This window comes from Hibiscus syriacus, unplaced genomic scaffold, assembly GCF_006381635.1.
Source record: "Hibiscus syriacus cultivar Baekdansim isolate YM2019G1 unplaced genomic scaffold, ASM638163v2 tig00113725_pilon, whole genome shotgun sequence".
NCBI lineage: Eukaryota > Viridiplantae > Streptophyta > Magnoliopsida > Malvales > Malvaceae > Hibiscus > Hibiscus syriacus.
The window spans coordinates 19346469-19358812 of NW_024063471.1; the positions used below are offsets into that span (position 1 = coordinate 19346469).

The window sequence follows — 12344 nt, forward strand, 5'->3', positions numbered from 1 at the left end:
CAGGATAGAAATCGAAACTAGCCTAAGATTCATAATAGTAATCTTCAACTACAAATGCTGAAGCAAAAGAAGAAGACGCTGATAATTTCTTCTTGGACTTGGGGAATTGGGCCTGATATTATTCCCATTCTCCCCTCTGTTGTGGTGTCGTGAGATATGGTTGAAATCTAGGTCAAACGGTGTAATCTCGTAACATGGGGGGAACGATAAGTGCCACTGATTCCATAGCTCGATGTAGTAAGTGTGCTTCGTCAGTCAATTTTCGATATGTTTCCCATGCGTATCAATTCAATGGAGCTCGTCCATCTCAACGATTTGCGTAGAAATTGGCTAATGTGATGCATACTCTCGTAATACTCTATCATTGGCGTGCCACTAAACAATCACAAAATGTAATAACGACATCGTGACACACCATAAATCAGACCCCCTCAAAAAATTATGGTGGCAATAACAGGTAGATCTCATCGTCAGCATATGAAAGCCAAGAAAACTGGAAATATTAAATATCAAAGTTAATATATATATATATATATATATATATATAATTTAAAAATTTGAAAAATATAATAAAAAAATGTATATCGCATATCAACCGGCGATGTCGATCCTCATCTGTATATCTTTTGCAGTGGCACTCGATAACTTCGTCTCGGTTATTTTATGGAGCCATCTAAAATATTTAAAAAATAGAAAAATATTAAAAACATATAAAAATAATTATGTTAATCAAATTTTAAAAATTTAAAAAAATTACCTTCCAACAAAAGGAAACTCGACCGGGGCTTTTGTAATCAGTGTAAAAAACGGGAACCGATACCAAGCTCAGTATTGTAGCAATATTAGACAGTCTGCTACATCGACTTTTTGACCCCACTTGATAATTGCAACCTTGTAATGCTCCTGATACAGAAAGTCTAAAATCACCGAGCCCAACTGGTATTGTGACACTCAGCGAAGTCATTTAATATTCGAAGATATTGAGTGTGCGCCAAATTACTATATTTATTTGATAATAATACCCCTCTGATTAGTTGGAGAAGATACACTTAGGAAGCAAAAATAACCTGGTCCTCGATAGAGTCAACTGTCACTTAGAATTCGAACTCTAACCACATCATTCGTACCCTATAACCATAGAAGAACTTGAATGGTGACAACTTTCCCAAAACTTGGTAGACTAACGTCCTGAAGTCGTAATTGTTCTGCCTCACCACGAGACTCTATTCACAGGAACACCGAGTTGGTAAGCGTTGTCTTCCAAAAGTAATCGTTGCTTCACCACTCGGGAAATGGAAAGTGTGCGCTTTGAGCCACCAATGTTCGATCAGAGCCTCAATTTACGTCGGGTACACCTTGAAATAGACCGGGTTGCTGAAAATATATCAACATCTGCTGATGCATATCTCTCGAAGTCATCATGCGTCGACGAATACTCTGTTATTCTTCTGACCAGAGTTTGATTGACAAAATATGGATGTTGTCAAGGCGCAACATGTATGCTCGAGAAACCATTTTTTGGGATTTCACATAAAGTTGGATTTTTCACAATTTTTTTGGATTTAAGGTTTGATGAAAAATCAAAACCCCAAACCCCTATTTATAGCCCTAATTCCAACGACTATGATGCAAAATTCTGGTGGTGACGAGTTCCAAGTGACCGTAGCCAAGTGAGCAGTTGCTCGTTGACCAACGTCTACAAAACAACTAGTTTTTTGAATTTGAAGGATCTCATCACCTTTAGGCGACAAGTTCCCTTTTTTAATTTCTAATTTTAATTTCAATTATAATTTTTTTAATTGACTCGTCACCTCGAAGTGACGAGTCCACTTAAAAACAATAAATTAACAACCCACATGAGATCCACTCATCCGACTCCATTAAAAAATACTTTTAACTGATACTGTAGCAAATGACGTAGAACCCTAATTAAAAGTTGAGGTGGGGAAAACCCTAATTTTTTATTCTAAACACACTATTGGTCCAAAAAAGCCCAAAATCTATTGCATAGGGCCGCTAGGCCTAGTTATTGGGTTGAATCCATCAATTCAAAATCTATTGCACCGCTAGGCCTATTTATTGGGTTGAATCCATTACTTCAAAATTATAATGCATCTATGTTTCCAATATTGTCCCATCCACAATGGTGAACACTGCCTCTTGATCTTTTATTGACGGCGACCCTTTATCTTACTGAAATTGTGGAATACCTGATCATTGTTCTCCGACGCCCAACATTCCAGCAAAACACAAATTACAGTATCTTTCATTCTGTGGCTTAAGCAATTGACTTTGAACGATGCGCGCCTTCGCAGCTCTCCTCAACACTGTAAACTACTCAATTTTGTTATCCCATTTCTTTCATTTTTCCCTATTTCTGCACCCAATTTTCTTTGACCCTGTTTTCTCATTGTAGCTGTTGTTCAAAAGAAGGCCTTGGAATGGGCAATCTCGAAATTTCTCATCGTTTAATGGAAAAGGTTACACTTTTATCAAATTTATGTTTTTCGAAAAGGGTTTTTTCGTCCAATGCGTAGTCAGATTGAATGAGTGTCTGTATGCTTTTGGCTGCAGATGAAGCCTCTCTTGAACAGGAAGCCGAGAGGAAAATAGGATGGTTGTTGAAACTCTTCTTTGCTGGCACTGCAACTTTCGTTGCTTATCAGTTCTTTCCTTACATGGGTATTCTCCTTTTTTTTAAACAAATCTTATCTTGTTCGAAATTATTGATTCTTTTTCTTATGCGTGATTTGTGTGCACGCTATCTCAATTCTGGTATTCGACTTGCGTGGGTATTTGGGGATATGAAAATTTGGTTTATGAACAACCAACCTTATGTTATCAAAAGTGGTTGCCTTTTGCCATTATTTGCTTAAAAAAAGAGAGAAATTGCTTAAAGATTTGCTTTTTACAGGAGACAATTTGATGCATCAATCTGTGTCACTTTTGCATGTTAAGGATCCATTGTTTAAGAGAATGGGGGCTTCTAGATTGGCCCGTTTTGCAATTGACGGTATGCTTTTGTTCCCTAATATTAAATTTGTGACAAGTTCAGCATATCTATATCTATTGTTTTGGATTTTGATGTGAGTTGTGTGCTTATAAAGCAGATACTAATGAAAGGTATTTGTTCATGCCTCTTATCTTGTAATAGGCATATTTGATTGCATCCTTTTATCATATAAGATACGTGTTTGTTAAATGGTGATAGTGTCTGAGAAAAAACTGTTTTAGGCTAATATTGAGAGGGAGTTCTAGCTGTTTTAGGAGCTTGAGGATCAATAATCAGAAGATGACTTACCTGAGCTATATTTTCATGGCCTTCACTTTGAACGCGTTCCTTTAATATCCTACTCATGTCTTGTCTTCTTCTATTACATGTAGCTTTTGGCTGCTTTGACAGAGTTCTGACGGAGTGTTGCATGTGTTCTCGTGGCATTGCCCCTACACGGCTTTAGCTGATAAGCTTGCATGTCTTTTTCTGAAACTTTCAGCAACTTGGGTGTTTGATTTAGAGATTCAAATAAGTAGTTGCAAATGAGAGTTTGCTGTAACCCTTTTACTTATATGATGTAGTTATCATGAAAGTGGATCTTACGTTCAAAACTACGGTAGTTTTGAAGTGAATCCTATAATTTTTATCTCTCATTCTAAACCAAAGCAGCTAATATTGATTGTTCATGATGAACTCTCTTTGTCCATTCATTATGATAGATCAAAGAAGGATGAAAATAGTTGAGATTGGTGGAGCTCAAGAGCTCTTAAATATGTTGGGTTCCGCTAAAGATGATCGAACTCAGAAAGAGGCGCTGAAAGCTCTTAGTGCACTGTCAAAATCAGGTAAAAGTATATATTTGTTCAGTTCACTAATTTAGCCTGGCATTAAAAAGAGTTGTTACGCCCAAATGCCTGCCTGCTTGGAGTAGCATTCGACTCCATGATTGGCTTAACTTTATTTTTTTATATAGGACGTAATGCTTTGAGTTTGACTACACATACGTTCCAACTGTGATTTCTTTTACGTCCTTTGTGTTTTTGTCTTGAATGGTAAAAGATAAATGGTTCTGACTAACTTTGTTTCCATTATTGTAGATGAAGCAGTCAAAGCTTTGCACAATGCTGGGGCAATCTCAGCTATAAAGTCTACCCCCGACACCTTTGAAGATGCTGAAATCGGGACATACAAATCGAACTTACTGAAGAGATTTCAAGATTTGAGATGTGATATTTCATCTTGAAAAGTTTTTAACTCTTTGAATTCGGGGCTGAGGAGAATTTAGGTAAAGAAGCCTTAGCATTGAAGAAAAGTCTATCCTATAGGAACATGAGAATTTGATTGTATAATTTTGCTGATCATAGAGTTTGAAATTAACGCCATGTGTCCGTTTCTTTCATCAGTGGAGACTGCAGAGTGATTGTGTTATCCCAAGGAAACAAGGAATTTGTGTTCTTGCCCTCATCTGCTAAAAATATTAGTTCTATCAATCGATCAACATTAATATCGTGTGTCAAGTTTGTAGATAATCCGCACATCTGTCTTCTTCCCTCAACGCTTGTCTAATCTCCACAACCCAACCCTCGTTAATCATTTACCAACAATCTAGGGCGGCAAGGTATTTAGAGTGTTTTCTCGAGAAAACGAACAACCACCGACCTCAACAATGAGCTCGTATGTTTATTTTTTTTAAGATGTTTATGTTCAGTTTGTGTTTATGCTCGGTTTGTGTTTGTTTAAATTTTCAGTATGATATTAATGTTCGTTTATTTATTTTTAATGGTGTTCGTGTTTGTTTGTTTTAGTGTTCACAAACATGTTCGTTTTAGTGTTCATAAATATGTTCGTTTAACGTTCACGAGCATGTTCGTGTTTAACGTTTGTTTAATGCTCGACAACCAACACTTCTTTTTCTTTTTTAATTGCAAGCCAAAGGAAATTGGTGACTTATGTCATTAGTCCTTATATTTCTTGGACTTCACAATTTGAACTTCAAAATTTATCTTATATTCAATTTAGTCCTACTTTCATCAATATTCAAAAAGAGAACCGAGTAAATGGACTTATAAATGAGTCGATAAACGATTTTGTTCGTGAACATAGACGAACATAAAAAGAAATTCATATTCATTTATTTAATTTAATAAATTAATATTATACAAGCGATTCAAAAACAGTTGGAGGCTCTATTCATTTATCCCGTTAACAATGACATTCCTTAGAGTGTATTTGGTTCACGGAATATAAGATTACCAGTGGGAATATGATTACCGGAATGTAACATTACCTAACACATTACTGGGAATGTTACATTATTGTGTTTGGTTTGTTTGATAGTAATGTAAGATTATAGTGTTTGGTTAAAGGAATAACATATTACTGGTATGTATATTTTACCAAATTGACCTTGTTCTATATTTTTTAACAAGTGAAATTCCAATTATTTAAAAAAAATATTTATATAAAAATTAGATTCAATGAACAAGTCACGGAATAAATAAAAATTGTTTATATAAAAATTAGATTCAATGAACAAGTGAAATAAATCTCACGTAATATATTTGTTTCTTCTACTACTCATCCCAAAATTACATTCACTGAACAAGTCAAGCACAACTCAACTAACTAACGACTCAAGCACAACTCAACTAACTAACGACTCGCTAGATAAACACCCCTACGTGAGATAACACCAATCAACCCTCCCCTACCACGTAGTTCACAAGCCAACACATGCACAACTCTGATATAAATCACAAGGACCTAACTTTGATATAAGATCACAAGGACTCGCATCATATTTGTACATGAGAAAACTTTAAAAATTGAATGTACCATTATCGACAAACACACATAAAAAATGACACCGAGTCTGAATAACATAGATATAAATCATTCTTGTCATAAATAAATAGGTTTCATTTTTTTTTTCTGAAAATTTTCACCTCCATAATGTTATCAGAAAGCAAAATAAAATGAACAAAGACAAAACTCATCCATAAAGGTCGATGGCTAACAATTAATATATATGTAATATATATCTCGTCCAATCTTCAATCAACCATCCCCTTACACCATCATCAGACGCCACACTGATTTGAAATTTCATTGTGAGAGCAGTTTTGAGTCGCATGCTACTATTTTGACTCGACCAACATTTTCCTGAGAATCCTCGTTCTTAAACAAAGCATCCTGTAAGATGAAGGTCCAAACATTGTCGCAGAATCTATAGGTGTGCAGATGTCCCTGTAGCATAAACATACAAGACAAGATCAGCATTCAAATGCAAATAACAGCACAGGCTTTTTGCCTGACAATGCTTGGTCGTATGTTGATTTAAAGGTCCGTTACTAAAGAATATAGAAGCCCACAAATAATGTATTTATGAATGGTGACTGTTCAAAATAAGTAATAACAAATATATATTACTCAGACTCGAGTGAGAATCCTAGATATAAGTACATATCCAAGGTGAACATGCTTAATTTTTTCAAGTTTCCATGTAGTTAGAGTCCTTTGAGGAACATATCCTTATATCCATATACGAATATACTTCAAACATCGATACTTAAAAAGAAAATAAAGTCAAAGCAACCAAGTAGAAAAAAGCTAAAAGTTTAGATACATAAGAAAAGAAACACGATTTAGAAAAAATACTGATGAGCAATCAGTGGAGCCATGCTGCCAACTATCTGTTTTGACTGTTCTTGAAAAGTAAGGAACAAAACAAAGATACATTAACAGGTATGATAGAAAGGAACTTTTTCAAACAAATAAGCTCTACACAAGTCTATCATTTCAGGTCCTGAAAATGTTCATCTAGCATATATACTAAAATAACCCAATTTGTTTTGGCATGATTGAAGCCTGAAGGTTCGAAAATATAATTAAGATGTGTTCACCCTGCACTTCAAATCATCAACACTGATCCTCGGAAACATTTTAGAAATAAGAGAGCCATGAAGCATGGACATTTCTATCAAGTGTCCAAGTGTTGAAGATGTATCTCAGATGAACACGATTCCAACATGAAGAAATATATGCCATACGATAGGGCAAAAGAAGAAGCAATCATGTGTGCTGCAAGCCAGTACTCCCATAAATGCAAAGCAAGCATGTTGAAGATAAACAATAACCGATTACTACCACAATCAGGTACCATATATGCAACTCTACTACCATTACAATTAATACCCAAGCTAGATTTTGGTCCCTGCAAATACTTGTAAAATAAAATACAGGGGTATTTCACCATTCACGGAGGGTGAAAATTATCTTTCGTCGAGGATGGGAAGATCAAGGTACCACATTAAAAGATAAGGTTAACATTGCACTTAACTAACAGATCTAAAACAAAATATTTCACTGCAGTTTATTATAGAAACAACAGATCACCGCAAACATAGAACACAAAGATCTTCATTTTCTACTCAAGTAAAAAGAATGTACCTTAATGGAAACCTTGCGTTTCACTTGACTTTCCAGGGCTTCAGTCATACACTAACAAATATGAGAACAAAATGAATAAATGATCAGGGAGGAAGGGGGAAGAGAGAGAATCAAAACAATGTTGTAACAGTACCTTATCGAACTGGACGAGAACCTGAATAGCGAGCTCGGAGCTCAGAGTACTGCTTGAAACCATCTCATCTAATGTCTCTGTCAAACACATCCCGATCGTTGACCTCCAGTAAAGCTCAAACGTCGCCATTATTCACTCAATCTGCGCAATTTGTTTTTTTTAAATCTCGATATCAAAAAAAATTCTAATTTTTTTTTGTAAATATCGATATCAAAAAAATTTGCATATAATGATTTTGATTAAAAGAACAAATTGGAAAAAAAAGATATCTTTGTGGATGAGTTTGGTTTTCTTACATAGCTTATTTTTCATTGAGTGGCTTTGCAAAGGGAGCGAGAGCTAAATTTTTCTTCATGTCCTCATTCCACTGCGATGAGCCTGCAACCGTTGACGACTGTAAATCGAGAGTGAACAATTGGAGGCTAGAGCGGTGAAGCGTGAGGAAGGAACGAGTGGCTTTGCAAAGGGATTTCAATTTTGGGAATTCCAATTTTGAGAACACAAACCCGTAATCAAGTAGAAGAAGAAGATTGCAGCCAGAACGAAGTGGGAAGAAGACTATTTTAGACAACGGAACGGGAATAATGAAATACCTAAGGGAGATGGAGATAGAGATTCCCGGAAAAACAGTAAAAAAAATTACTGTTGGTTTTGGCATTTAACCGACACTCAGTAATGTTATCCCATCCAAATGTGGTATATTCATCCGGAAAAAAAATATTCCTCGAGGAATGAATTATACCTTGAACCAAAAGGGGCATAGGCCTTGTTGTACTCCCCGTAACACAGATCCAAGGCTGACGGAGTCGCCTATCCACAGCTGAAAACCACAAAGCCAATCATTAACTGCGACTGTCGGTGGTGATGTCGGATTGAACCATCACATCACCACCGACAGTTGGGAGGGGTTTCCACCCAACCCAAGTCATATATTCCAATGCATATCATCTGATTTCAATTCTTTCCATTTCACAACTCATATACCAATTCATCTGGAACTAGTACAAGTTATTGATCTCTTCAAAGCTTACCTTAATAAATAAATCATCCCTAAACGATATTTACTTACCCAAGAAAGAATCAGTTCTTTTTGTTTGGATTCAAGAAAAAGAAAAAAAAAATTTCTTGACGAAAATATTATCACAAAAACTTTGATATTGTTATTGGGAATCCAATAAGAATCAGTTAAACAGGTCTAAAAAACCATCTTACCAAAAATAAGAAGTACCAGTACAAGAAATGATGAAAAAATAAAACTACCCCCACCGGACTCGCACCAATGACCTAAAACTTTGATAATGAATTCTAAATTAGTTTATATACATTAAAATTATAACCATACATACTAAAAGAAGAACAAGGAAAAGATAAATTATGCATTCCTTGTAGCATAGATATCTTTGTTGAGTGTGAATTTACCTTATGTTGCATATTTTGTATAGTTTCTGCTTTCATTCTTGTTCACATGATGTTTTAAATTTTTAAAAGATTATTCTATATCGGATGAGATGTATTTTAAAGACAAATATGGAATTTATTTCATAGAATTATATTTGATTTGAAAAAACAAAATTTAGGTTAGTATATCATAAAGCTTCCTTATGTTTATTCAATCAAATAAAAATACAACAAGATATTTCTGGAACACATGTATTTATGATAAAAATACTACCAATGCGTTTTCTTCGGGTACAAGAGAGGCTTAGCCCGGGGATAAGGGAATGTTGAGATCTCAACGTTAGACCTGGTATATGCCATCTGGGTTGTTGCATGAACAACTAGCTAAGCTTCAGGGTCCTCTCGTTGATTATGTTGATGAACTTGCCCATATATATATATATATATATTTGTTCAATGAATAACTCACCGAATAATACAGAAAAACCAGATACAAACAAATCGAACTCACTAATGTTATTGGATCTATGAGGAGCATATGGCTAATTGTATGTATGAGCTTCAATAAATAATCTAATGTTTATAAGTATTAAAGCATCATTTTGGATAGACCTTAAAATCAATCATAGGATTAGTCATATGATTATTTATATGAATTTGTTCGAGCAACATGTGACATGTTTATTGGTTATATAATGAGGGAGAAACAAAATTGCTGATAGAGGGAACTTTATTTTTATCTGCTATATTCTAATTAAGTAAACAAAAGAGACAAATGGAGGTGGATACACTTGAATTCAAGCACCTCCGCTAAAGCTCAGTTGAAAGGCTGTATATGTTGGTAGAAAGGGCTATTGTACTCGTAACAGCAGCCAAAATTATCATTAAAGCAGATATAATCCGGTCTCTTAATGTCGATATGCCATGAACATCCCTGAAATAGGAACAAAACAAGGAACATAGTTAGGAGGATTGTCTTTGAAGCTAAAGCTGAGATGCATTCCGGTCTCTTACAGATGCTACCTAAAAGCGATAGCGCCGGGGAAGACGAAGGCAATGCTGACAGCAGTGGTTGATCCCATGACTTGAAAGAAATACCATATGTTAGGGATGGCTATGGCCGCCAAGTAACAAATGGCTAGAAGAATAACAGTGACGGACATGAATCTTATGTTATCTCTTGCCGGAATAAGCCTACTTGGGAAAAGGAATTCATCGATGTTGGCCCTTAATGAGAAGTTCAAGAGGGGGAAAACCAGCATGAGGTGAAGGGCATAGCTTAATCGAACTATGTCATTGAGTACGGGTCCGAGTGCTGAACCAGAATTTTGGTCGAAATTAACAAGTATATCAGACGTGATTGACTCGCCAAAAAGAAGGTATCCAAAGACCCCAATGGCAAAGTAGATGGCACCGCATAGTATGAGAGAAATTCGGACTGCTTTCATCATATCAGAAGGTTTATCCATCTCAAAACCAATAGGATGAACTGCATTCATTGAACACATTTATGAGTACTATTTGGGAACAAGAGTTTCTCACTTGGCTAATCTTTCATTAACAAACCAGCATGGAAACAGGCATTTATAAGAATCACAGAGCGTCTGTACCATTGAAATGAAAATTGAAAGCTGTTACAATGACAGGGACAGCGGTGAAGAGATCGAAAAAAGAGGCTCTGTTGTCCAAGTAAGGCAGCAGTCTCGGCCTCTCGGTTTTGCCTTGAAAGAGTGCAGTTATCGCCATAACAGAACTGATGGCAACAAATAGCACGGCAAGTAAAACTGCTATTGCAGAACTGAACCTTAATGCTTCTGCAAATTCAGGCCAATTTGACAAAGAACATTCTTTACAACAAACTCGACATCGTAGCTTAAACAATATCTAATCAGTTCTCTATACATGATTAAAAATCATGCAAAACTCACCTACACGCCTATACGAAACCAATGGAAGCATAATGAATACAACAGTGAAGAGGATCGAAAAGGCACGGGAATTCCACCAGTGAACACCAAACCATTCTTGTAAAACACCTAGATGCACTGATCCTTCAGGTTGATTTCCTGAAAGAACATCCCCTGAGAACAAAATTCTAAAGATCAGAACATTTTATTATAACAGCAAGTACATACTTGAACCACAAATAGTTTTAAACTCTTATCTATAATCTACACAAATTTTGACAACACGAACCATCCATTTCTGCATTCAGAAACATAATTAATTGTTGAAATTCTCTGAAACTGATGGACTTACCAATAATTATCAAATAAATGATCAAGCAACCGAGATTATTCAACACAACACATGCTTGCAACACAAACGATCCCACCCGTCCAAACGATTCCTTCATGACACCGGCATAAGTGGTTGACTTGCCAGTATTTGTATACCTCATCAGAAATTCAACCGAGATATCTGCTAGCCAAGCTATAATCACTATCAACAGAAATGCTGGGACTACTCCAAGCACCTTGAGAGTTGCCGGGATTGCCATAATTCCGGCACCGATAATGCTAGTTGAAACATTGAAGACGACACCGGACACTGATGTATGCTTTGCCGGTGGCTTGTTCACCTGAAGGAGTGGGGCATTTGCTCCGGTGGAGGTCGAAGAAGTCATCCGGTGATATGGAGTTTTTCTGGCTAGGATTATTAGTGGTTCCTTCTCTGGATCATTACACATTTATTAGGACGAGCACATATGGTATTGGCAGGGGTAGTGAAAAGACCAAACAGACACCGGAAGAAAGCACTTGTGATTTGATAAAAAGATAATGTAATGAAGGGTAAGGTGGGATGAAAGTTTCAATCTAGATTAGTTAGAATATTTTATGAGTAGAAAACAGGTTGGATGTGGGGTAATGCTGTGTTTGTCGTACTGCATGAATATGTCGCGCATGACAATTTTAAGCTGTCTGAGATTGAACTGTCATATAAAACGTGTGGATTTTATTTGAAAATAAAAGAAAGAAAATAATTTTGGACTATGCGATCAATATATATATATGTGTGTCTGTGTGTGGTCAACTTATTATAGTCAACAGAAGCTTAAGCTAGCCATTTTGGAATGCCAAGGGACCACCGGATAGAGATATCCTATGCTTCAGTGATGTTTCATAGAAGATTAACAGTGATGATGTCTTTTATGGTGTTTATAATCAGAATTTAATTTGGGATGATTTATGAAACGTTATAGTATTGTTTGCAAGGATTCTTCGTTGGATGTTCGAGGACAATATACTCAGTGCAAAGGATCTAAAACACTCGTAAGGCATCCATTCTTGAAAGCGTGGATGATACATTATAGGTTAAACTACTTCAAATACCATCACCTTTAAGCTCGAGTTCATTTATGCCACTGAT

At 35.9% G+C, this 12344-nt stretch overlaps 3 protein-coding genes across 4 annotated transcripts; 1 reads left to right on the plus strand and 2 right to left on the minus strand.

The window, feature by feature from the left end:
* Positions 1-2141: 2141 nt before the first annotated feature.
* On the plus strand, positions 2142-4402 carry LOC120187567. Its single transcript, XM_039191266.1, has 6 exons — positions 2142-2329; positions 2417-2480; positions 2575-2682; positions 2915-3013; positions 3715-3840; positions 4093-4402. Exons 1-6 carry the CDS (start codon positions 2300-2302, stop codon positions 4236-4238), a joined length of 573 nt encoding a protein of 190 aa, XP_039047197.1. The 5' UTR covers positions 2142-2299; the 3' UTR covers positions 4239-4402.
* A 1446-nt stretch (positions 4403-5848) lies between these two features.
* LOC120187332 (transcription initiation factor IIA subunit 2-like) lies at positions 5849-7716 on the minus strand. Its single transcript, XM_039191072.1, has 3 exons — positions 7578-7716; positions 7445-7495; positions 5849-6241 (listed from the first exon to the last, which is right to left on the minus strand). The coding sequence occupies exons 1-3, from the start codon at positions 7704-7706 to the stop codon at positions 6101-6103; spliced, it is 321 nt and encodes a 106-aa protein (XP_039047003.1). The 5' UTR covers positions 7707-7716; the 3' UTR covers positions 5849-6100.
* A 2035-nt stretch (positions 7717-9751) lies between these two features.
* Positions 9752-11727, minus strand: LOC120187781 (amino acid transporter AVT6C-like). Of its 2 annotated transcripts, none has more exons than XM_039191416.1 (5): positions 11172-11727; positions 10904-11056; positions 10586-10789; positions 9999-10464; positions 9752-9909 (listed from the first exon to the last, which is right to left on the minus strand). In XM_039191416.1, exons 1-5 carry the CDS (start codon positions 11662-11664, stop codon positions 9786-9788), a joined length of 1440 nt encoding a protein of 479 aa, XP_039047347.1. In that variant the 5' UTR covers positions 11665-11727; the 3' UTR covers positions 9752-9785. The 2 variants fall into 2 exon arrangements, with proteins under 2 accessions (XP_039047347.1, XP_039047348.1); XM_039191417.1 differs by having other exon boundaries at positions 11235-11724.
* Between the last annotated feature and the right edge of the window lie 617 nt (positions 11728-12344).